This window comes from Emiliania huxleyi, assembly GCF_000372725.1.
Source record: "Emiliania huxleyi CCMP1516 unplaced genomic scaffold EMIHUscaffold_4, whole genome shotgun sequence".
NCBI lineage: Eukaryota > Haptophyta > Isochrysidales > Noelaerhabdaceae > Emiliania > Emiliania huxleyi.
Genome location: NW_005198966.1, coordinates 1,849,206 through 1,871,078, shown reverse-complemented (window position 1 = coordinate 1,871,078; position 21,873 = coordinate 1,849,206). Strand labels below are relative to the sequence as shown.

Sequence of the window (21,873 nt, the reverse complement as noted above, 5' to 3'; positions counted from 1 at the left end):
TCGGCAGCCCCCCCCCCCCCTTTCGTGTCACCCCCCCCCCCCCCCTCGACCCCTGAGCCCTGAGGACCCTATCCAGTCGCTCAAGTGCTCAAGTGGTGCACTCCCCTTCACCGTTCGCGTTCCGCGTGGTGTGACACGAACGAGAGAGAGGCAGCCCAAGTCACTGTGATCCTAACTGTGCGTGCTAGATTTCTTGCTTGCTCCTAAAAATCTCCCTCAAACGAGTGGCGGGAGCGGGCGGGGCGTAAGCGGTGCGGTCAACGTGCCTGACGGCGCTGAGCCTGGCATAGCGGGTGGGGACAGGCCCTTAATGCCTAAAACGGCGGGAGGGGTAGCGGGTATGTATGTAACTAGTGAGAGGACTCGAGATGTGTTCGAGATTTGGGCGGTCGTGCTTTTCGGCGGTCGTGGAGGTCGTGGAGGTCGTGGAGTGGCGAGTCACGCTCGGGCGGACAGCACTGATGCCGTCGCCGGACGCGGCGGCGAGGCACACGGGCGACGGCGTGGCGCGTCGGCAGGCCCACCACGAGCGGATGCGCGACGAGCGCGCTCGGGAAGCGGCCGCGGGTGACGCGGAGCTTCCGCCGGAGGACGACGCGGTCGAGATGGCGAGCGCCGTCCACGTGCTGGACAGCGTGGCGGAGGTGGGCCCGAACTACACGCTGCTGCGCAGCAAGGAGACGAAGGCGAAGCGGCGGAAGCGAAAGCGCGAGGATGCCAGGGCGGCGCTCGACGGCCACACTGTCCTGTCCACCGGATCGCGCCTCGAGATCTTCTGCGACAGCGAGCGGTGGTACCCTGCGACCGTCATGGCGCGGGAGGAGGACCGGGACGGACGGATCGTGCACGAGGTCGAGTACGACGGCTACTCGGATCGGCGGTGGTGGCACATGCTGGACGACGAGCGGTGGCGAGCCGTCCCAGAGCAGGCCGGCACGGGCGCAGGAGGCGCCGCCGCAGACGGGGATGGGGATGCGGCGATGGACCGCGCGGACGGCGAGCGGGGCGCCCGTGCCGCGGGCGACGCCGAGGCGGCCGAGGTGCGGCCGGCGCCGCCTCCTGTGCGCCGGGGTGTGCAGCGCAGCGCGCTGGCGGACGCCCTCGAGGCGGAGGATGACGAGCGGCAGGAGGAGGCCGCGTGCGGCGATGGGCGGCCGATGCTAGCGCCACACGGGCCGGCGCTGTCAGTGCAGCTTCGGCGCGTGCGCCTGCGGCTGCGCGAGTTCCTGGCGACGCAGGCCGCGGCGGGGAAGAGCGTGCCGATGCAGCGGACGGCCCTCGGTCTGCACCCGACGATGCGGTGGACGATCCGCTTCGGCAAGTGGCTGGCGACGACGCGAATCACCGCGCCGAGGGCGAGCCGGTGGCACGCGACCGAGCGGGGCGACGCGCGGGACGAGGAGCCGACGGTGCGCACGGGGCGCGGCGAGAACACGGTCTACGTCGCGCTGCAGCACATGAAGAACCACGTGTGGCGCGAGATCTGGCCGGCGATGCCGGACGACGCGAGGCAGTACTGGCGGCTGGTGACCAAGCAGGTGATGTCGCTGTACGACGGCGGCGGCGGCGGGATGAAGGACGCGGCAGGAGCCGCCGGCCGGGCGGCGGGCCGCGAGGCGGCGCAGGAGAGCGCGTCGCACGGGCAGAGTGAGGCGGCGCAGCGGGCGGCGAGCGAGAGGGCGAGCGCGGTGGCGAGCCGGCGGACGATGGCCGAGCTGCGCGAGGCGACGACGAAGCCGTGCACGAAGCAGCACCTCTTCCAGGTGGGAGAGTACCAGATGCAGGACACGTAGGGCTATATCGACAGAGCTAGAGGGCTCAGCCACCCCTCCACCCCTCCCACCCCTCCACCCTCCCGGAGCGAGAGAGGTCGCTCCGTCCTCGAGCGTCCCACTTCCACCCCTCCGATCGGAGGGCTCGCCAGCCCACAGGGCTGGAGGGGTCCCCGTCGGATCGGCGTCGGGAGGGCTCCACAGGGCTCACCCCCTCCCCGGGTCTCAATCCCATAGGCTCGGACTGGACACCAGCGCGGTTCGTATGGGTGGACGCTAGACCAGATGATGTCGACACACGCATGAGCGGCACACAGACAGCCAGCTGGCTGCCACACGCCCTGAGTTGGCGTACACATAACTGTGTAGGGAACGATCAGGGTGGTCTGACCGTGCTTGGTCGAGGTGCCCTCCGTAGTATCGCGAGGCGTCCCTCTTCCCTCGTTTGCAAAGGGATCGGCATCTGAACCCGAAGGTCGGTGTTTTCAGCAAGTGGTGGTGGTGGTAAGCCGTGTGCGCGGCTCTGCGCACTGCGGTATTGTTGATCGCGGGTGAGGCTGCAAAGCCATCCTTGATCTCCGGGTGCCGTCTCAGACGACTGTAGGATTGGTATAAGGAACTCGTATCCGAGTGGTTTGGGGGAATGGTGTCATACGACACCGGGGGCTGTGACTTAGCACATGAAGAGGGTTGACTGTCTCGCAGCGCGCGGCGCAACGACCGCAGTTGGGGAACTATTACGTGCCAATGTTTGGGCGCCTATTCGGCGCCCAAGGTGCTAATATTAGGGGTCTAGGTAGACGCGCCACCGCACAGGGTGTGGGAATATAGGGATATAGGTAGACTATTCATCACTACGGGGGGGGGGAGAGAGAGAGTGATAATAATAGGGGTGCTGAGGTCTGTGGAGGTGATTCTCCGGGTCAGTCTGGAGGTCATTCTCCACAATCTCCTGCGACAATAACTCAGGGCCACGTTCTCCCTGTCGCCCCCCCCCCCGCCCCCCCCCCACACCGGTGCCAAGGACAGAGTAAAACAGAGAAGGGTTCCGCCCACCCCCCTCGCAGCTCCCCCTGCAGCGAACGCAACACGAAGCGCCTCCAATATGCGGCCACGACCTCCCGCATCACTCTCCCGCGCCGCTGCCCTCAAATTCGCATCGATTCCTCTCGCAGCGCTGCTTGCTTCGCCGGCTGCGCCCGCGCGTGCTGTCATCGGCGAATCCATCCTCCCGGGCTACCTGCAGGCTGATGACAAGTCGTGGGATGTGACGCTGCCGGCCGCGTGGAAGGCGTCGACCGCAGACATGCGTGCAGAGCCAGAGCACCGCTTTCACTTGCGTGCGGAGAGGAGCAGCGGCGCTGCCGCGAGCCTCGACGTCTTTGTGGACGTGGCAAAGGGCAAGCAGTTCCTCAGCGATCTCGGCAAGGTTGACGAGGTCGGGCGGCGGTACGCGGAGCGGTTTGGCACGGTGCAGCGCGCCGCCGCCGTGCCGGGCCCGGTTCGCGGGAGCACCTACTACGAGTACGAGTTTGCCGGGAGCACCACGACCACCCGCGCCAAGCTCACCGTGTACCAGAGCCGGCTCTACATGCTGCTTCTCACGCTCCCGTCCAGCGCGCCGGCAGAGGTGCTTGCGGAGGCGGACGCCATATCCTCCTCCTTCAAGGCCTTCCCGGTCAACATGTTTTGCCTCGCGGCCTCCAACGGCGGCACGGCGCCCACGCCCGGCACCTGCTACTGAGAACACTGTCAGCACACATATACGTGCACATGCACATGCAATTGTGCGACATGGTCCGCTAAATAATAAATAAATAAAAACGGACACCTCTCTACTGTGAGATGGGTAAAAAGGAACAGGTCCCCGCCCTTGCGATCTTTGTGCAGGGTTCTTTGTGGGTGTGGTCGGCGACTAGCCGGGGTCGTCCTCCCGATGGGGGACTAGCACTAGCCGTCTTCCACACCAGGTCCCTCGGGTCCCTGCTGCTCCTAATCTCTTCGTACATCCTCCTGCTGATCTCCGCAAAGTCCTGCTCCCTCCCTCGTCTCGCCCTGCGCGTCTGCTCCGCCTCACCGTCTTCTGCCCTGCGTCGTCTGGCGACGGGTCCTCCATACGGCTTTAGTCGGTCGAGGTCGCCGCCCTCCTCGTGCCTCTTCCCAACGTTCCCTCGGCGGCCGATGCCGTCTGCTCCGGCTCCCCAGTCCCCGGGTCTGCCCTGCTCTCGTCTGCGCTAGTTTCTGTTTCGTCATCACCGGCGTCTCTCCTCTGCTTTCTCCCCTTCTGGTATGCTTTGCACATCGCGTCGATTCCTTTTCGCGTGAGCACCAGCCTGAAGCCCGCCCAGACATGGTCCGCTCCCCCGCAATCCGCGCTGAATTTATTGTATGGCCGTTTATTCTCGCGTGTCCTCAGCGCCTCGCCAGTCGGTCGGGGCAGGCTGGTGTATCCGTCTCTCGCCGAACAATTTTTTTCGCTTTTTTATACGGCTTGCGTAGGGTACCGGCCTAGAGCGCCTAGGCTTAAAAGGGTGGGCCCTGGGGCGCCTGCGGTAAACGGCTTAAAGCGGGCCGTGGCCCATTTTAAGGCTGCCTGGGCCGCCGATTCCTTAAACGGTCTTAAACGCTTCAACGGTGCGGGAGAGCTCCCGAGGTCGATGGTCCGGGCGAGGCTCGCCCGGTAGACGCCGGAGCGGCCGGGAAGCTGGCTACAGTCAGCTAGCACGCGCCCCCTATGCGAGTATTGCTCCTGCCAGTGCACCAGACTTACAGATTTGTCTTCAGAGGCGGGTTTGTGCCTAATCGAACGGCAGTATTGGAGAAAACGGCGCGCGGAACCCAGCGACGCATGCGCCGGCGAGGCCGATTTTCTTAAACGGTCTTCAAGATCTCTCCAAATCTGCCCTCTGTTAGACCGGGTTAGATCGGGAAGTCGGTGCTAACTGAGACTAACGGAGCCGGGGCCCCGTTTCCGCACTGCTGCGCGGCGCACGGTGCCTCCGGGGGCCCCCGCCTCCCCCCAGAGGGGCCGGATTTTTTTAAGACCTTTTAAGAAATGAGGAGATTTGGGGGCTGAAATTACCATTTAAGAGATTGCAGGCACGGGGGGTCCCTCTTTTAAGACCGTTTAAGAAAATCGGCCTCACCGGCCATGCGTCGCTGGGTTCCGCGCCGTTTTCTCCAATACTGCCGTTATTAGGCACAAACCCGCCTCTGAAGACACATCTGTAAGTCTGGTGCACTGGCAGGAGCCATACTCGCATAGGGGGCGCGTGCTAGCTGACTGTAGCCAGCTTCCCGGCCTCCGGCGTCTACCGGGAGAGCCTCCCGGACCATCGACCTCGGGAGCTCTCCCGCACCGTTTAAGCGTTTAAGACCGTTTAAGGAATCGGCGGCCCAGCAGCTCTTAAAACCTGCCATGGCAGGTTTTCAGCCGTTTAAGCCGCAGGCGCCCCAGGGCCCACCCTTTTAAGCCTAGGGGTCCCCTAAGAAAGAACTAGAGGCTCTGCTTACATCTTCGACTCTCTGCTACGCCGTACCGCGTTACGCGGTACCCGGTAGCCGGTACCGCGGTGTAGAGAGGCTGACCGAAATACACAGAACACACGCGCGCAGCGCCGATGTGACATGTGCATGCACATGCACATGCACATGTGTGTCCGGTTACACAGTAAAATGTAGATAGCTGCGCGCGCTTCTACTGTGCACGCGGGCGCAACACGAACATGGCTAGTCCAGCATAGCACATGCGAGGGCACCGGCGCCGCGACTACAGACATGCTGCTACCGTACATGCACATGCACATGTACATGTCATGTTGTTGTTGTTGTTGTTGTTGTCATGTGCATGTTGTTGTCATGTTGTGTGTCATCTGAGATCTGTTATGTGTGTGCCCGTGTGCCCCCTACGCGCTACGGGGGTACTACGGCTACGCGGACCCAGTTTTTAGAGTTTACAGTTTTTGTTGGACGTGCCCGTTTATTTGCATGTTACCACCGAGCCTCACTCATCGCACCTGCTGCATACAGAGGTCGGCCTGCTGCATACAGAGGTTAGGGTTGTCAAACGTTAATTTGGGGCCTAACAGAGTTGGCAGTTGCACTATTGTTGGCTGAAATCCTCAACGTTGTTCAAGTGTTCATCCCAGCCCATGCTGTCACTGTTTGTTACTGTTGTTGCTGTTGTTCAGCGGCCAGCAAGCAGAAAATGGCAAAAAACCCGGGTAAAACCCGAAAATACCTGGTATTTTCCGGGTATTTTCGGGTATTACCCGCAGCCGCGCAGGCCGCACCACTGGGGACACTAGAGATCATCGACATCGTGGCACGTGGGTCACTGCCCCGCCTTCCTTTCCTTACTGTTGTTCAGTCGGCCCTAACGTTAGCTACTGTTGTTGGGGAGCCCCACTGTTGTTCTGTTGTTACTGTTAACACTAGCAACACTGTTCAGCTCTTAACGTTTGACAACCCTAACAGAGGTCGGCGCGGTTGCGATCACGGTAATGGTTTCGGGTCACTTGGCGGCAGCGGCGCCCTTGCGCTGATTCAGAAAAGCGCCGAGCCGCTTGGTGACGTCCTCCTTGAGCTGCGCCGCCGCGTGGCCCTCCTTCGCGCGCGGCGGCGGCGGCGGCGGCGGCGGCGGGTGCTGCGCGCTGCTGCTATAGTGCTCGCGCTGCATCGACGCGAGCCGGAACTGCAGCGCAGCAACCTCGGACGCGAGTCGGCCTCGCTCCTCCTCGGACGAGGCTAGCCGCTGGGTGAGCGCCTCGGCCGTCAGGCGCTCCGCCGGCGTCATCGCTGCCTCGGCCGGAGGCGGCGGCGGCGGCGAGAGCGGCGAGAGCGGCGGCTGCTGCGGCGACCGCGGCGAGGCGGGAGGCTGTTGCGCTGCCGCGGCGGCGGCGGCGGTGCGGCGGTTGGCGTGCAGCGCCTCGGCCTCGAGGGCCTGCACCTCCTCGAGGAGGGAGAGGACGCAGACCATCGCCTCTACACCGCCGCCGCCGCCGAGCGGCGCCGCCTCGCTCAGCTGATGCCGAAGAGAGGCGCGCCTGCAGGGGAGGGGGGGGAGAGAGGGTCCCCCGCCCCGCCCAGCTCCCGCCTCGCCTGCCCCTCGGCTGCCCCTCGGCTGCCCCTCGGCTGCCCCTCGGCTGCCCCTCGGCTGCCTCTCGGCTGCCTCTCGGCTGCATCTCGGCTACATCTCGGCTACATCTCGCCGCAGCCGGATCTCCGATGCAGCGAGTGCGTCGCTCGCGTCTCGCAGCTGCAGCCGCAAGCCGCTCGCCTCCTGCTGCGCGGCGGAGCGACGCGCGATCCGGGCCTGCTGTGCGCCCAGCTGCGCCCTCAGCGCCGACACCTGCCGCACCAGCAGCCGCTGCCGCGCCTCGGCAGCAGCCGCGGCGGCCGCCGCCTTTGCAGCACGCGCCGCCTCCGCCTCCGCCGCCTCCTTGAGGGCGGCAACCTCGTCGCGCCGCGCCGCGCCGTCGGCGTCGCGCCGCGCCGCGTTCCACTGCTTCTGCAGGTACTTGACCTCGCGCCGCAGCATGATTATTTGCGACGCCGCGCTCGCCAACGTCAGCCCTCCCGCAGCGCCGCCCTCGTCCGGTGGCGGCCCGACCGCCTCCGCCTCCGCCGGCCCGCCGCCCACCGTGCGGCGCCGCATCTCCTCCGTCGACGAGGCCGCCCTCAGCGCCGCGCCGCTCGCCGCCCTCTCGCTCGCCGCCCTCTCCTTCTTCAGCTGTCCAGCGAGCGCGCGCAGCTCGCCCTCGAGGCGGCGGTTCTCCTGCGAGCGAGGTGCGGGTACGCGGCGTGTCAGCCGCGGCCCGCGACGGACAAACAGAGCGCGGCGGCGCGAAGCGGCGCGCCTCGCGCAGCAGCAGCGCCTCAGCGGAGGAGCAGCCCTGGTCCTCGGCCGGCGGCACGTCGGCGGCAGTGGCGTCGCCGTCGCCCGCCGTCGCGTCGAAGCGGTGCCGCTCGAGCTCGGCGAGCAGGCTGCGAGCCGCTGCCTTGGCCGCGTCCATCCCTCCCTGGCACTCACGCAGGCAGCCCCGCAGGCACTCACGCAGCCCCTGGCACTCAGGCAGCCCCACAGGCAGGGGCTGTGGGCACCCGAACTGATGCCTACCCCCTGTATCGTAGAGGTTCACGAGCGTTGAACTCCGCCACATTTTTACGACGCGGTCGCCCTCTGGCGGGCTCTGCCACGCGATGGCACCCTCCAGCACACTCGGCCTCAATCGGTCAAACTCTGTTACAGTGAAGGAGTGCAGCAGAGTGTGGTTGAGTGCAGGTGGGAATCAAATAGTCGTCCGGTTGCGCACACAGTCAGCACACGAACTCGGCCACACTCGGTCACACCCAGAGAATCCGTTGGGACGGAAGCCAGAGCGCTGCAGCGCTCTCCCACAGGCAAGCAAACTCTGCCGCACTCAGCCGCACTCAGCCGCAATCTGCTGCACTTTGCTGCACTCTGCTGCACTCTGCTGCACTCTGCTGCACTCTGCTGCACTCTGCTGCACTCTGCTGCACTCTGCTGCACTCGGCCAGTCAGTGGCGTGGCAGCACACACAATCCACCGGCACGGTAGCACTGAGCCACCGCACGGAGGCGCGGGCCGCGTCTCCCCGCCAGCCCTCTTGTTCGAGTCTCGCACCCACCGTGCCGGCGGCCCGGCGGCCGCCGCGCCTGCCGCCTCCTTCCTGAATGCACAGCCCCCGGTTCGCGCCGGGCCGTTCTCCGCGACCAGTCAGAGCAGCCTGTCCTACTCGGTCACGCGACGACAGCGGCACGCGAGCGCGGCCCTCGCCACGGCCGCGCCACAACAAGAGCTGGCCAAAGGCTGCGCGGCAGCGGCGAGACGCACATCGCAGCGGCCGAGGCAGCGCGCACCCGCCGAGCGTAGACTGCCTACACGCAGGCCGTGCATGTGAGCTCTCCAACGTACGCGCCGTGCGGCACGACCAAAGACCGACGCCTATCCGGCGAGACAAAAGAGCACCGACGGCGACGCCGCACATCCGTGTAGGTGTTTAGGTGCACGTCGGCCTCTCGTGCCGTGCGCAGGAAGAGAGAGGCGCTGCCAGAAGCTCGCGCGGGCGAAGTGGTAGAAAGATCGTTGGGGAGCGCCAGGCCAGAAAGCCCGACAGCCGTCGAGCGCTCGGCCGGCGCATAAAAAAAGAAAACCTGTTCGCCTAAATACTAGTGGGCACAGAAGGAGGGGTGTGGCTTGCCACGTTGGCGGATACGCACCTAGGCGAGAAGGAAATGCGCGAAGTGATAGAGTACCTAGAGACGATGGGGATAGAGGCGTGCGGGACCCCAGCCTACAATGACCCGGCCTCGCGCGCGCTCAAAGCGGGGGTGTTGATTGTGTGGGACCCAGACCACCTGCAAGCAAAGAGAGACGGGAAGGGTGAGGTGGCCATGGAAGAGGTGGTGAGAGGTCGCGTCGTGAAAGTGGAGATGGAGGACGCGGCAAGCGGACTGGAGTGGACACAGATAGGAGTCTACATGCCAGTGAGGGGACGGGCTAAGATAAAGGTGGCGGCGAGGGGAGGAACGGACGACACAGAAACAAAGGACCCAGCGCAAGACGCGTGGGAGAGCCTAAGGGACGAGCTAGACAGAATCGACGGGGAGTACATGATCGGTGGAGACTTCAACGCCGAGACGGAGGCCTTCCTACGAAGCAGAGGTAGAAAGGAACGGACTCTCTCAGACAAGATGTTCAACAGCATGCTGACCGAAGTGGGGCGAGACCTGAGAGCGATGGCGAACGACGCAACGTACCGGGCGGGCACGCAAATTGACAACTGGATAGTCACCGAGGGCTGGATAGATGAGCGGTCCCGGACGACGCATCGACAAGAGGCGCTTCAATCGCGCTCATGAGAATGTGGTGCGCTACGTGAAGCGGCATCAGCTCTTCGCCCAGGGGCGGGCCTTCACGCATAGCGTTGAGGAGCTTGCCACAGTCATGAAGATGGTTGGCCACGTGAGCGCCCTGGAGCTGCGCCGCTTCCAGCGGTTTCGCTCGTTTGGGCCGTGGCCCCACTAGTAAATAAATATAAAACGGACATCCCAAGCTAGGCCTAGGGCTGGGGTTGAGGACAGACACGTCCCCACCTTTGCAGGATTTTTGCAAGGGCGAGGGAGGGGGGGGGGGGGGGGGCGCATCGCGGCGTGGAGAGGGCTGGGCACAGGGCCCACTAGTATTTAGGTGAAGAGTTTTTCTTTTTTTATGCGCCGGCCGAGCGCTCGACGGCTGTCGGGCTTTCTGGCCTGGCGCTCCCCAACGATCTTTCTACCACTTCGCCCGCGCGAGCTTCTGGCAGCGCCTCTCTCTTCCTGCGCACGGCACGAGAGGCCGACGTGCACCTAAACACCTACACGGATGTGCGGCGTCGCCGTCGGTGCTCTTTTGTCTCGCCGGATAGGCGTCGGTCTTTGGTCGTGCCGCACGGCGCGTACGTTGGAGAGCTCACATGCACGGCCTGCGTGTAGGCAGTCTACGCTCGGCGGGTGCGCGCTGCCTCGGCCGCTGCGATGTGCGTCTCGCCGCTGCCGCGCAGCCTTTGGCCAGCTCTTGTTGTGGCGCGGCCGTGGCGAGGGCCGCGCTCGCGTGCCGCTGTCGTCGCGTGACCGAGTAGGACAGGCTGCTCTGACTGGTCGCGGAGAACGGCCCGGCGCGAACCGGGGGCTGTGCATTCAGGAAGGAGGCGGCAGGCGCGGCGGCCGCCGGGCCGCCGGCACGGTGGGTGCGAGACTCGAACAAGAGGGCTGGCGGGGAGACGCGGCCCGCGCCCCGTGCGGTGGCTCGATGGCCTGCTGCGCCCGGCGGCTCCATCCGTGCTGTGTGGTCCAGGACTATCCGCCAGACTCAGCCGCACTCAGCCGCACTCAGCCGCACTCTGCTGCACTCTGCTGCACTCTGCTGCACTCTGCTGCACTCTGCTGCACTCTGCTGCACTCTGCTGCTATCTTCCGCCCTCAGTAATACTCGGCCACAGTCGGGCACAGTCGGCCGTGCTCATGAACACTCTTCAATGCCGAACGAAGGCACCCTCTGACTCCACGGACTCTGCCACACTCAGTCACATCGAGTGCCAGGTGGGAAGGGCTCATCTCGGGGTCGGGGTGCGTGGTAGAGTGTGGCCGAGTGTGGCCGTGCCGAGGTTGGCCTTGTTTACACTCTGCTACAGTCAAGCACGATCAGCCGCCCTCGGTTACACTCTTTCTGGCTACGCCGCTATCTGCCCACCTCGGCAGCTGGGTAGAGTTCAACTCTCGTGAACCTCGTAGTTATGTTCCTGATACGACCTGTGAACGTGAACAGAGTGGTACCAGCACTGTGGGTCGTTGCGGCACGCAAGGGGGGCCTCCCGGACGTATGATCCTAGCCCAATAAGTTCCATGGAGCAGATTTGGATTTTTGACAGAATTAATGCACTGCCCCCGCACGGTACTAACTATCGTAGTTTTGTTCCCGGTGCCCTTCACGGCACCACACCGCCGCTTGACAGCCCGAGATTAGCCTAGCAGTGAGTGGGCATCGCCTGCCGGTCGGCTGGGCACGAGCCAAGCACTTGGGCGGCCGTCAACCGAGTCCGGGCGGCGCCTGAGGTGGGTGCCACGGCGTCTGCACGAAGGCGTGGCGGGGTGAGGAGCCAGGGGTGGTGAGCACCTCCCCGTCGGGCGCGCGGCGCGCCGGATGGTCCGCCGAGGCCGCCGCCGCCCCGGCGGCGGCGATGGGGGCGGCGGGGCCGATCCGGCCGGCGTTTGTCGGCTCCACCTACAGAAGAGCAGTCTCTGTGGGTCGACGATACTAACTCGGTAGTAACGCGGAGCGGTGCTGTGCGACGCCGCGTCGTGCGCGAGGCGACCTCCTGAGGCCACCTGAGCTGGCTATGGATGCCACCAGGACGCACGGCTAGCAGGAGCCAGTCAGGCATGCCCTGCTGTGGAGCAGAGCCGGCTGGCGCACCGGCGATACTAACTCAGCACGCCGCGAGAGGCGAATCTGGGCGACTTTGGAGGCGCAGTTCTCGAGCTTGCCGTCGTCGATTGATGTCGGGTAAATTGTCACTGCCGTCCGGGCAGGTCTTCTCTCAGCAGGCCGAGCGCCGTGGCCTGGCTCGGCTCGCCGCGAACGCCGCGAATTTATCAGGAACAAAACTCAAGAAAAATGACTAACAAAGACTGCGATACTGGGGGTACTTTCTAAGTATGTAGCCCACAGCCGACTCCGCGTGCGTGAACTCTCGAGGGATCTCGAGTTGCGAACTCTGTTCACACCGAGCAGCTGGGAGTGGCTGCGGCTATAGCAGACAGCTCTCTAAAGGGGACGCGATTTCAAAAAAGAAATTTCCCCGGTGAGCACATCGCGCGGCGCGGCCCGAGATCGCCCGAGATCGCGCGGTTCTGCGGCGCCTCGGCATATCTCGGCGTTGCGACTCGAGAGCGCCGGCGTTGAGCCTCGTAGGGGCCGCCGGGGTCTCGATTAGGCTGAATATACTTTTCCTCTCGCACCCCGTCTCTTTTCCTTTCCTTTTTTCTCTACAGCACCCTCTCTTTTCCTCTCTATTTTCCCGGGGAAACCATCAAATTTTCCGGGCTCTGAGCCGAGTCTGAGGCTGGTTTGGGGCCGGCCCAAAATCAGCCAAATCGGCGAAATACCGGGTATTTTGCGGGTATACCTGGAAAACCCCGGGTATACCTGGAAAATACCCTGCGACCGCCTGGCTGGGTATCGTGCCGATTTCCTCAATTTTGCCTCAGATTTTGCCCCAGACCAGCTCTCAGACTCAGGGAAACTCGCGAGTTTCCAGAATGGAGCACCAAACACCCTCTGTTTTCCCTGGAAATTTCCGGAAACGCAAAGTGCTGGGGACCCTCTGTTTTCCTTTTTGTTTTCCGGAAAAGTATATGCAGGCCAAGGTCTCGAGCTAGGATCGTACAAAGATGTAAGGTACAAAAGCCAGAGCAGCTGCTGCACGCTCGCTGTTCGGCAGAGCCGAACAAGGAGGACAGGCGTGACACAATCGAGAGAAGAAACTCATGTGAGACAGAGGGTCACGCGGGACACGAGCAAAGTGCCAAGGGGGCACCACAGAGAGTAGTTACTATCTCCGCATTCCAACGCTCGGGCTCGGCGAGGTGGATGGGCTGGGAGCGAGGGGGCGGAAGTGAGAGAGAGAGATTTTTAGCAATACCAAACAACTCTGTTTGCGGAAGTGTGCAGTGCGGTAGATGGTCAGCTCGGCCTCGGGGCTCGTGAGCCGGACTTGGCCGCCCGCAAAGGACTTGAGCTGCTCCACGCGGCCCGGGGTCGCAGGGCAAGGCTCCTGGAAGGTGTACTTTGGGCCCTCCGCGCCGCTGGCGAGGATCGCGAGGTCATCGCGGCCTCGGACAAAAACGGTGCCTTTGATGTAGACGGAGCCATGTTCAACGAGGCGTTGAAACTGTCCGGTGCGCTGTATCCAGCCTTCGAACTGTGAAGCACAGGAATGCCGCCCGTCTGCCTGCGCGGCAGCGAGAGCGGAGCGCCATGCTTGTCCCTCGCAATCGGGACGGTCGGTTGTGTCGAATTGTCGGTGGTCGGCATCATGTCTGTCGGCAGTGAGAGTGCCGGATACCGATCCTTCACTGGGTCACCACGTTGCGACTCGAGAGGAGGCGCCGGCGTTGAGCCTCGTAGGCAAAAGCCAGAGCAGCTGCTGCACGCTCGCTGTTCGGCAGAGCCGAACAAGGAGGACAGGCGTGACACAATCGAGAGAAGAAACTCATGTGACACAGAGGGTCACGCGGGACACGAGCAAAGTGCCAAGGGGGCACCACAGAGAGTAGTTACTATCTCCGCATTCCAACGCTCGGGCTCGGCGAGGTGGATGGGCTGGGAGCGAGGGGGCGGAAGTGAGAGAGAGAGATTTTTAGCAATACCAAACAACTCTGTTTGCGGAAGTGTGCAGTGCGGTAGATGGTCAGCTCGGCCTCGGGGCTCGTGAGCCGGACTTGGGGGCCGGACGGCTTTCATTTCTCTCTGCGTTCTCGCACATGGAGTGCGAGGTATATCTCGTCTGTCGCCGTCCCAAACTGTCACTCCCCTTTCTCCCGGCCGGGGTGGGGCGCGCGCGCGGGGGCGGCGGGTGTGCGGGATGTCTGTGGGCCCGAGAGCGATATGCCATGTCCGCCTTGCGTTTGGGTGGGTGGTGGGTGGTGTGTGTGTGTGTGTGTGTGTGTGTGTGTGTGTGTGTGTGTGTGTGTGTGTGTGTGTGGCTGTGGTGGTGTTGTTTTTCAAACATCGAAGGCCGCTCAAAAAGAAAAGAAACGAGCCGCCCTGCCCGGCCCCGGCCGCACCCCCATACAATTGTATGGCGCGTGCGCGCTCAAACTCCTCCTCCTCCTCCAGCGAATCCGAGCCTCGTCGGAAGCGGCCCAAGCACAAGAAGGCGCGCCGCCCGTCCGCCTCTTGTGCACACACCCTCGCCCGCGCTCCGCACTCTGTGACGCACGCTGCCCGCCCGCCCCAGGAGAAGAAGGAGAGGCGGTCGTCGAAAAAGGACAAGCACACGCACAAAAAGGAGCACAAGCACCACCGCTCTCGCGCCGCGCCGGAGGCCGCGCCTTCCGACGAGGACGGCGCTCCGGGGCCGCCGCCGCTGCCTCGCTTCTGGAGCGACAGCGCCGCCGCCGCCGCCGCCGCGGACAGCGTGCGAGCGCTCGCCGCCGGCCAGCCCGAGGGTGCGGCCGGCGTGCTGGCGCTGCTGAGGACGCTGGATCGCGGCGAGGCGCTCGTCCTTGGTGGCGAAGGCGGCGAGCAGGGCGGCGGCGGGCCGGACGCGGCTCTGTCGGCGCTGCTCCGCCGGCTGAGCGACGCGCTGGGGCTGCAGCGGACGCCGCTGCCTTCGGGCGACGTTGCCTTCCTCAAGGGACCGGGTCAGCCGCCGCTGGAGGGGGCCTTCGCGCCGGTGCTCGGTCAAGACGAGGGCGGCGGCGCTGAGGGCGGCGGCGCCACCTCTGCGGCCGGCCGCCTCGGGCCTGCCGAGGAAGCGGCGGCACGGGAGGGGGCGCAAGGGGCGGAGGCGGGCGGCGGGGCGGAGGCAGGCGGCGGGGCGGCGCCGGCGCCGGCAGGGCTGACCGAGTACCTTCTCGCCCAGGAGCCGGCGCCGTGGTGGCAGCGCGCGGCCGAGCCGCCAAAGCCGCCTCCGCCGGTGGGGGCGGAGGGGCCGCCCGCCGCCGCCGCGGGTCGGGAGGCGTGGATGACGTCGCTCCCCGCGGACCGGCACGGGCTGGGCGGCGCGGCGCAGGCGGGGCCGCGCCAGTTCGCGCGCGACGAGCGCGAGGTGTTCGGCGGCACCGACGCGAGCTGGACAGCGGCGCCGCGGTCCGAGGAGGGGGCAGGCGACGGGGCCGGGGGCGGCGGCGGGCCCGCCCGGATCGGGATGAGGGAGGAGCCGGACGCCGGGCGGCCGATGAGCTTGGCCGAGGCTGCCGCGCTCGCGAGGGCAAACGCGGCGGCGGGCAAGCGGCCGCAGCCTCCGTCGCGGGCGACGGCGGCCGGGGTGGCGGGCGGCGAGGGGGCGGGCGGCGAGGGCGCAAAGTCGCTGGTCGACGTGCACAAGGAGCTCAAGGCCAAGGAGAAGAAGGCCAAGAAGGGCGGCGCCGAGTGGGCGGGGTCGCACCCGTGGAAGCCGTGGAACCGCGAGACGGACCTCGACATCCGGCAGGTGCAGCCCAAGGGGATCGACTCGGTGCTCAAGAACCAGCACATGGGCGAGCTGAGCAGCCGCTTCGGCTCCTCCTCGAGGGAGACCACCTTCATGTAGCGCCACGTCTCTCTCCCTCTGCGCGTGTCGCGTGGGCTGCCCCCCATTCCGGCATTCGTTTTGCCCCGCTCTGGTGTTGGATGTGGGCCCCACTCTCCCGGGGCCCGTCACTTTCTCGACGCAGCGGCATTTCGGTGGTTTACATTGGTAGACGCGCCACAACGGACCACACAGAATGCACCACCAAAACTGGCGCGTTTACCCACCCCCCTCCACAGCCACATAGGCGATGCACATACGCCACATACGCCACACAGCACACACACACCGCCGCAGCCTCACAGACACAGTTCGGGGGGCGGGCCGGCGGCGGGCGCAAGGCCAGGCGCCTGTCAACGCGGGTGCTACCGACGAGTGCACTCACACGTGACGAGGACGCGGCTGGCGACTCGCGCAGGGTGAGCCGAGGTGCAGCGGCGGTGTTCATTGCGCCGCGGGCGCGGCCGGCATGAGAAAGCGTGGAAAGAGCATGCCGGAATGCTCGTCCCCGGTCTGGTACCCACCTGCGGGCAAGACGAGGCTGCCACGTCAAGACGCGGTGGAAGGTGCGCACGGCTGGCAGCAATGAGGGGCTACATGGGGGGGGGGGGGGGGCTAACCCGTGGGCGCCGGCCAGTCGGCCAGGGGTGAGGAAGGCGCAGCCGGAGCCGCGCTGGCTGCCTTGAAGACCGGGACGAGGGCGAGCCCGGGTGCGGGCGACAGGTCCGGGTGGGAAAGCGCTGCCGCGACGGCCCTCGAACGCTTGCTAGGCATCGCGATACTAGTATCGCGATAGGTTGGAACCGACAACCTCCCGAAACCGACAATTGTGTTGCTGTTGTCGCGGTGTACGTACTTGTATCTCGGGGAGAGAGAGACGTACGTTATCTCGGTGTATTGTTGGCAATTGTGTTACGGCACGCGAACTTTCAGATTGCGACGCAATTTTGTGTTCTTTAATTCAACTTCCAAAACGCGATGTGCTGGTGAACGCGGCTACTAATCCGTAAAAAGAATTCTAAACCCGCGAAGGTAGGTTGGATAAATAAATAGCCGTCCTCCCATCCCTCCCTTGGGTTGTCTGTTTTCTTTCTTTCTTTATAAATAAATAAATAACAAATATGGACTACTGGACACCCGAGACGGTGGCCCAAGAGCTGAGTTCCCGCCCCCGTAAAGCCCAAGTGGGCGCGTAAGGTTGGCCAAGATCGGACCTGGAAAGATACCCGACCTCCCATACACCATACTTGGAAAGATACCCGACCTCCCATACACCATACTTACATGGACGTGGACACTTTACTTAGTTAGGATTTCCTACGCAAATCAGCTTTTGCAAGCGGGAGAGAATGGGACACCACAGGACCGAGCGTCGAGCTTGGATCAACGGGGTGGTGGAGCGCGCTAGATAGAGGGACGTGTCCCAACCCACACGTTGAGAGGGACACTTGGACACGAGCCGTGCGAGCGGTGGGAAAGATTTGGGCAGCCAGGTTGTACGGCGCCAAAGCGGCGTGCGCGCGGCGGCAAGGCCAGCCGCGCGCGCCGGCTCGAGAACTTCCGGCAGCACCAAGGCTGCGGCACCTGCGGCTGCTCCTGCGATCAAGTGGGAGCAGCTCGCCCACGGCCTCTTGCGTCAGCAACGCGCGACTCTGCGCGACGGCGCGCGAGCGGCCTGGGTGCGCATGCGCGCCACCCGCGCGAAGATCGGCGCGGCGGTGCGGAGCGCGTGGAGGTGTGTAGGTCTCTGCTCGCGCGTCACCTCGAGTCCCCTTCCCACTGCTTGATCCAACCCTTGGCCCTCTGATGTCCAGTGCAGCACATGTACTCTTGGTGTGTGTGCTGCAGGGCCCTCCTTGTCAACACCTACCTACCTACCTACCTGGTTGTACGGACATTATTCAAGCAAGCGTGGGGCGTGGCACAAGATCCTCCGGCGGGCGCAGTTTCGCCGCAGAATTAAAGCCATTCGAATGCGGACCCTACCAACATGGAACAGGTCAACGCGGACCCTTACCGTTAATGTCAAGACAAGTCCGCTTGCCTACTCACGGCACGCTGAACTCTTTGCTCTGCAACGCCTGACGCCTCGGAGCCGCCTGCCCGCCCTAGTGTCACGCGTCCGGAGGTGGTGTCGAGCGGTGTCGAGCGGTGTCGAGGGGTGTCGAGGACAGCACTATCAAACTATTAGCCTAATAACGTAGCTAATTATTAGCAGGTAGCTAATAATTAGCTTGTTATTAGCTGATTCGCGTTATTAGCTCGATGGCAGCTAATAAGCGGCTAATAAGCGGCTAATAAGTGGCTAATAATACCTAATAATCACCTAATAAGCGGTGCCTTGGCTAATAATTAGCTTAATAACAACGTTATTAGCTACCTGCTAATAATTAGCTACGTTATTAGGCTAATAGTTTGATAGTGAGGTGTCGAGTCCTTGACACGGACGAGCATTGGTTTCAGCTTAGATGGTGTCGAGGGGTGTCGAGGGGGTGTCGTCTGTCGAGTTGGTCGAGTTGGCATGGGGTGTCGAGCTGTCGGGTGACGAGTCGGTGTGTCGAGGTTTGGTGTTGAGGTGTCGAGGCCAGGGCTTAGAGTTTGGCGTACATGGTATCACCCCCAGCTAGCAGGCTCGCTCGGCAATCAATCCTGTTACAACAGAAGTCGAGACGGGTGGTTGTGAGAACCACTCCTCGCATGCATAATATTGCATGTACGATTGCGACAGTCCGAGCTTCGAATCCGAGCCCGGCTGTTCTTCACCTCTCTACGACTCTCCTACCACCTAGGGCCTGGTTCTTCTTCTTAATTCAGGTGGCGGGGGGAGTGTCGCTAACTAACCAAAACAGGACACAAAGGGCTTCAAGTCTCCTAACTAATCAAGTCTCTATCTCTCTAGCACACAGGAAAGATAAGTGAAATAAAAGGGCTCGCGCACTTGAAGCACTTGGAGTGCGGTCGGCAACCTCACACCCAGGGCCCAGGAGCTATGAAGCGCACCCAGCGGGCCGGATGCTCTCGGGGACGGGCTACGAGCAAGAAAGCCCTGACCTTGGGGGGTGCACGTTTGCAGGGAAGGCCACCCCCCTGCGCGCGGGCCTTCTAAGCCCGCGGGTAGTCCCCCCCCATCCCCAGGGCCTCCAGGGCTCGCACCTCAACCTCTCACAGGCCAGCGGGAGGAGTGGCATCGCGTCGAGGACTTTACCATCGCTACGCTCTTAGCTGCGAACCAGAGGGCTCCGCCCTGCCGTGCGGTCGGCTCGCCGTCCTGACATGCTATTTCTCCTGCTGCTCGCCGGCATCCTCGCCAGTGGCATCCTGGCCGAGCCCCAGGTGACTCACCGAGTCTTCATGGAGCTCTCTATCGGTGGAGAGCCCGCCGGCCGGCTTGAGATTGGCCTGTTCGGTGAGCATGCGCCCAAGACGGTGGAAAACTTCCTCGGGGTAATCAAGGGCTTCACGTCGAAAGGGTCGGGCAAGTCGCTTGGCCTCCGCGGCTCCAAGCTTCATCGCATAATCCCAGGGTTTATGGCACGCTCCTCAGCAGGGTTCTTTGCCCGGCACGCCCACGCCCTGAGCCCTGCGCCCGCACGCACAGGCGCAGGGTGGGGATATTACTCGAGGCGATGGGCGCGGCGGCGATTCCATCTGGGGCGGCGCGTTTGACGACGAGTCCTTTCGCTACAAACACTCCCGTGCTGGCCGCGTCTCAATGGCCAACGCGGGTCCGAATACGAACAAGTGTTTGCGCCTCCCTCCAACGCGCACGCGCACACACGCGCGCGCGCGCGCGCGCACGCAGCACACTCATGCACACACGCCCCGCGCCCCGCGGCGCCACCTGCATCAGGTCTCAGTTTTTCATCACCTTCAAGGCCACACCGCACCTCAACGGCAAGCACGTTGTCTTCGGCCAGGTGGAGGGCGTTCCCGCGTCGGGCAGCCATCCCGTCTTGGCCAAGCTCGAGGCCGTCGGCTCGCGTGGAGGCCGGCCCTCGGCCGAGGTGAAGGTCGAGGTGTGCGGTATCCTGCCAAACGCACACTCTCACGAGCTGTGAAACATTCGCACCTGGGCTGTTTTTATGACTATGTGGGACGTCTGCGACTGCCACGTCCTTGGAACACTCGTCGCTCTCCGCGGCTTGTTCGTTCTCTTGATAGATGTAACGGCTGTGCATGCTAAATGGGGACATATGGCGTTTTTCGCGCCAGCACCGCCGCGGCTCGCGCTCCGCAAAATCGGCTCATGCGGGGAAGAGTTTGTGCTCGACGCCAGCGTAACTGAAGGCCTCTGGGTGGGACGGTGGCGAGAGCGGGTGGCGCTGTGGTGTGATGATGGCGGCCGACCAAGCCGCGCCTCGCGATTGCACGCGCGCCTGGCAGTGGACGAGGCCGGAGCGTGGTGCCTACATGATAACAAGTCGGCGAATGGCACGTTTTTGAACGGCGAGCGAGTCGATCGGGCGCCACTCAAGCCGGGGGACCGCGTGGGGTTTGGCACCAGCACAGAGGGAGCGGGGGCATCAGAGGGTGACGCAACCCTTCCCCACTTCCACTTCACGGTCGTGGCCACCAAGAGCGAGCGTTCCGCGTGCCAAAACGAGGGTGGGCAGGGTTGTGAGTCGTGCCCGGAGTCGATCACTGACCTACCACCAGCCACCCCGCTCAGTCCGCTCCCACCCACGCCACTCGAGCCGCCGGCGCAGCAACCAACTCCGGTGCCGGTGCTAGCCATGCAACCACCAGCTAATCCAGCTGGGTTGCGGCTGGGGGTGGGGAGGATGCCACGCGCCGCCTCCGTCATCAGCGCTGCGGTCGGCGCCGTGTGTGGGCCTGAGGAATCTCCAACGGACGCCGAGGCCGCCGCTGAGCAGGCGGCATGCGTGGCAGAGGCGGCGGGGGCGCACGATGAGAGAAAGGCGCTCCTCTCGCTGCTGTCGCATGTGCGACGCCACGCTTCTCGGGTGCGGTCCGAGCGAGACACGGCGCTAGTCGAGGGCAAAGCCATGCTCGAGGCGATCATAGACGAGCTTCGCGCTGTCGAGCAGCTCCACCAGCTGGCCGCAGCCCCGGCGGCACCGGCAGGCGACGATCGCACGCTTTCTATCTCGGCATCGGCGTCACCGGCGCCGGTGCCGGTGCTGCCACTGTTATCACCGAATCTTGAAAAAGAGGTGCTGCCAGAGATACGGCTTGTGGCGCAAACATCAAGGCGCAGCGCCTCCTCAGCAGCGTGGCCGGCGTTTGGAGAGGAGCAGCAGAGAGAGGAGCAGCAGCCCGAGCGGCAGCGGCGTCCAAAGGAGAGCGGCGAGATGGAGGAATTGGCGCGTGCACGTGAGGCGCAGGCAGCTGCGAAGCAGCGCGTCTCTGTCCTCGAGGCCGAAGCCTCGCGGCTGCGGGAGGCGCTCGCAGGAGCGGTGCAGCAGGCCGAAAAGGCTAAGAGCGAGGCTGCCGCCGCTGCCTCGGAGGCCGCCGCCGGCGCAGTCGAGGCGGCTCTAGCCGAAGCGGCTAAGGCCAGGGCCGCCGCAGCTGCAAAGCTACGGGATGCGCAGGCAGACGCCTCAGCTGAGCTCGCCCTTGCGCACGCGGAGATGCGAGATCTGCGCGCGGCACTCGATTCGGTGCTCGGCGAGGTGAGGCTGGCGGACGAGCGAGCGACAACGGCGGAGGCGTCGCGGTCCCAAGCCCTGATGTTGGCTGCAGAGGCGACGGCTGCGCGTGAAGCGGCGGTTTCGGAGGCTGAGGCGGCCACAACATTGATGGTCGAGGCTTGTGAGCGCGCCGATGCGGCGGGTGCCGTCTGCGAAAAGCTCCCTCGCCTGGTGCTCGCGACCCACGTTGAAAGCCGAGCACGTCCTGCCTCCAGGAGTGAACTTGCCATTGTATGGCTTCTTGACGCTGCTCGGGCCAGCACCCCCCACACGGGGAGCAGGGCTCGGCGTAGATGGTGGCGTAGCTGGTGGCCCCTCGGCCCGCGGGGTCCCCCCGCGTGTACGAAAAAATGCGACCCCGGGATAGTGTTTGGGCATCACTCGCTCGGCCTCCTCGTACATGGCGGCGGTGTGAACCTCTTCTGTTGCCTTGGCCAGTGTAATCCGTCCGCCCGACTCCTCGATCTTGCGCAGGTAGACGACGAGCAGGACGACCGCAAATTGCCAGGTGCGATCCCGACGGAGCACAGAGTCGTGCACGACGAGGTAGATGAACTCGCACAGCGGGATGGCCGGGATAGAGACGGCGATGGCCAACATGACAAACAGGTTCAGACACGCCGCAAACTCCGCCTCCGTCTTGACATAGGCAAT

The 21,873-nt window shown here is 64.2% G+C and overlaps 6 protein-coding genes across 6 annotated transcripts; 5 read left to right on the top strand and 1 right to left on the bottom strand.

Annotated features, from left to right (window-relative positions):
- Positions 1 to 461: 461 nt before the first annotated feature.
- On the top strand, positions 462 to 3,559 carry EMIHUDRAFT_461441 (hypothetical protein; the record flags this gene model as incomplete). Its single annotated transcript, XM_005770777.1, has 2 exons — positions 462 to 1,763; positions 3,019 to 3,559. The coding sequence occupies 2 exons, from the start codon at positions 462 to 464 to the stop codon at positions 3,514 to 3,516; spliced, it is 1,800 nt and encodes a 599-aa protein (XP_005770834.1). The 3' UTR covers positions 3,517 to 3,559.
- Positions 3,560 to 6,285: 2,726 nt separating this feature from the next.
- Positions 6,286 to 7,786, bottom strand: EMIHUDRAFT_461440 (hypothetical protein; the record flags this gene model as incomplete). Its single annotated transcript, XM_005770776.1, has 3 exons — positions 6,286 to 6,795; positions 7,123 to 7,548; positions 7,604 to 7,786. The coding sequence occupies 3 exons, from the start codon at positions 7,784 to 7,786 to the stop codon at positions 6,286 to 6,288; spliced, it is 1,119 nt and encodes a 372-aa protein (XP_005770833.1).
- A 2,231-nt stretch (positions 7,787 to 10,017) lies between these two features.
- Positions 10,018 to 10,407, top strand: EMIHUDRAFT_448047 (hypothetical protein; the record flags this gene model as incomplete). Its single annotated transcript, XM_005770775.1, has 2 exons — positions 10,018 to 10,201; positions 10,269 to 10,407. Coding segments are annotated over 2 exons (323 nt in total), but the record flags the coding sequence as incomplete, so codon positions are not given.
- A 2,863-nt stretch (positions 10,408 to 13,270) lies between these two features.
- Positions 13,271 to 15,589, top strand: EMIHUDRAFT_96125 (hypothetical protein; the record flags this gene model as incomplete). The annotated part of the gene is made up of 2 exons (XM_005770774.1): positions 13,271 to 13,336; positions 14,294 to 15,589. The coding sequence occupies 2 exons, from the start codon at positions 13,271 to 13,273 to the stop codon at positions 15,587 to 15,589; spliced, it is 1,362 nt and encodes a 453-aa protein (XP_005770831.1).
- A 3,217-nt stretch (positions 15,590 to 18,806) lies between these two features.
- EMIHUDRAFT_432406 (hypothetical protein) lies at positions 18,807 to 19,673 on the top strand. Its single transcript, XM_005770773.1, has 3 exons — positions 18,807 to 19,099; positions 19,167 to 19,309; positions 19,419 to 19,673. Exons 1-3 carry the CDS (start codon positions 18,842 to 18,844, stop codon positions 19,624 to 19,626), a joined length of 609 nt encoding a protein of 202 aa, XP_005770830.1. The 5' UTR covers positions 18,807 to 18,841; the 3' UTR covers positions 19,627 to 19,673.
- An 88-nt stretch (positions 19,674 to 19,761) lies between these two features.
- On the top strand, positions 19,762 to 21,512 carry EMIHUDRAFT_196637 (hypothetical protein; the record flags this gene model as incomplete). Its single annotated transcript, XM_005770772.1, has 2 exons — positions 19,762 to 21,390; positions 21,501 to 21,512. 2 exons carry the CDS (start codon positions 19,762 to 19,764, stop codon positions 21,510 to 21,512), a joined length of 1,641 nt encoding a protein of 546 aa, XP_005770829.1.
- Positions 21,513 to 21,873: the final 361 nt, after the last annotated feature.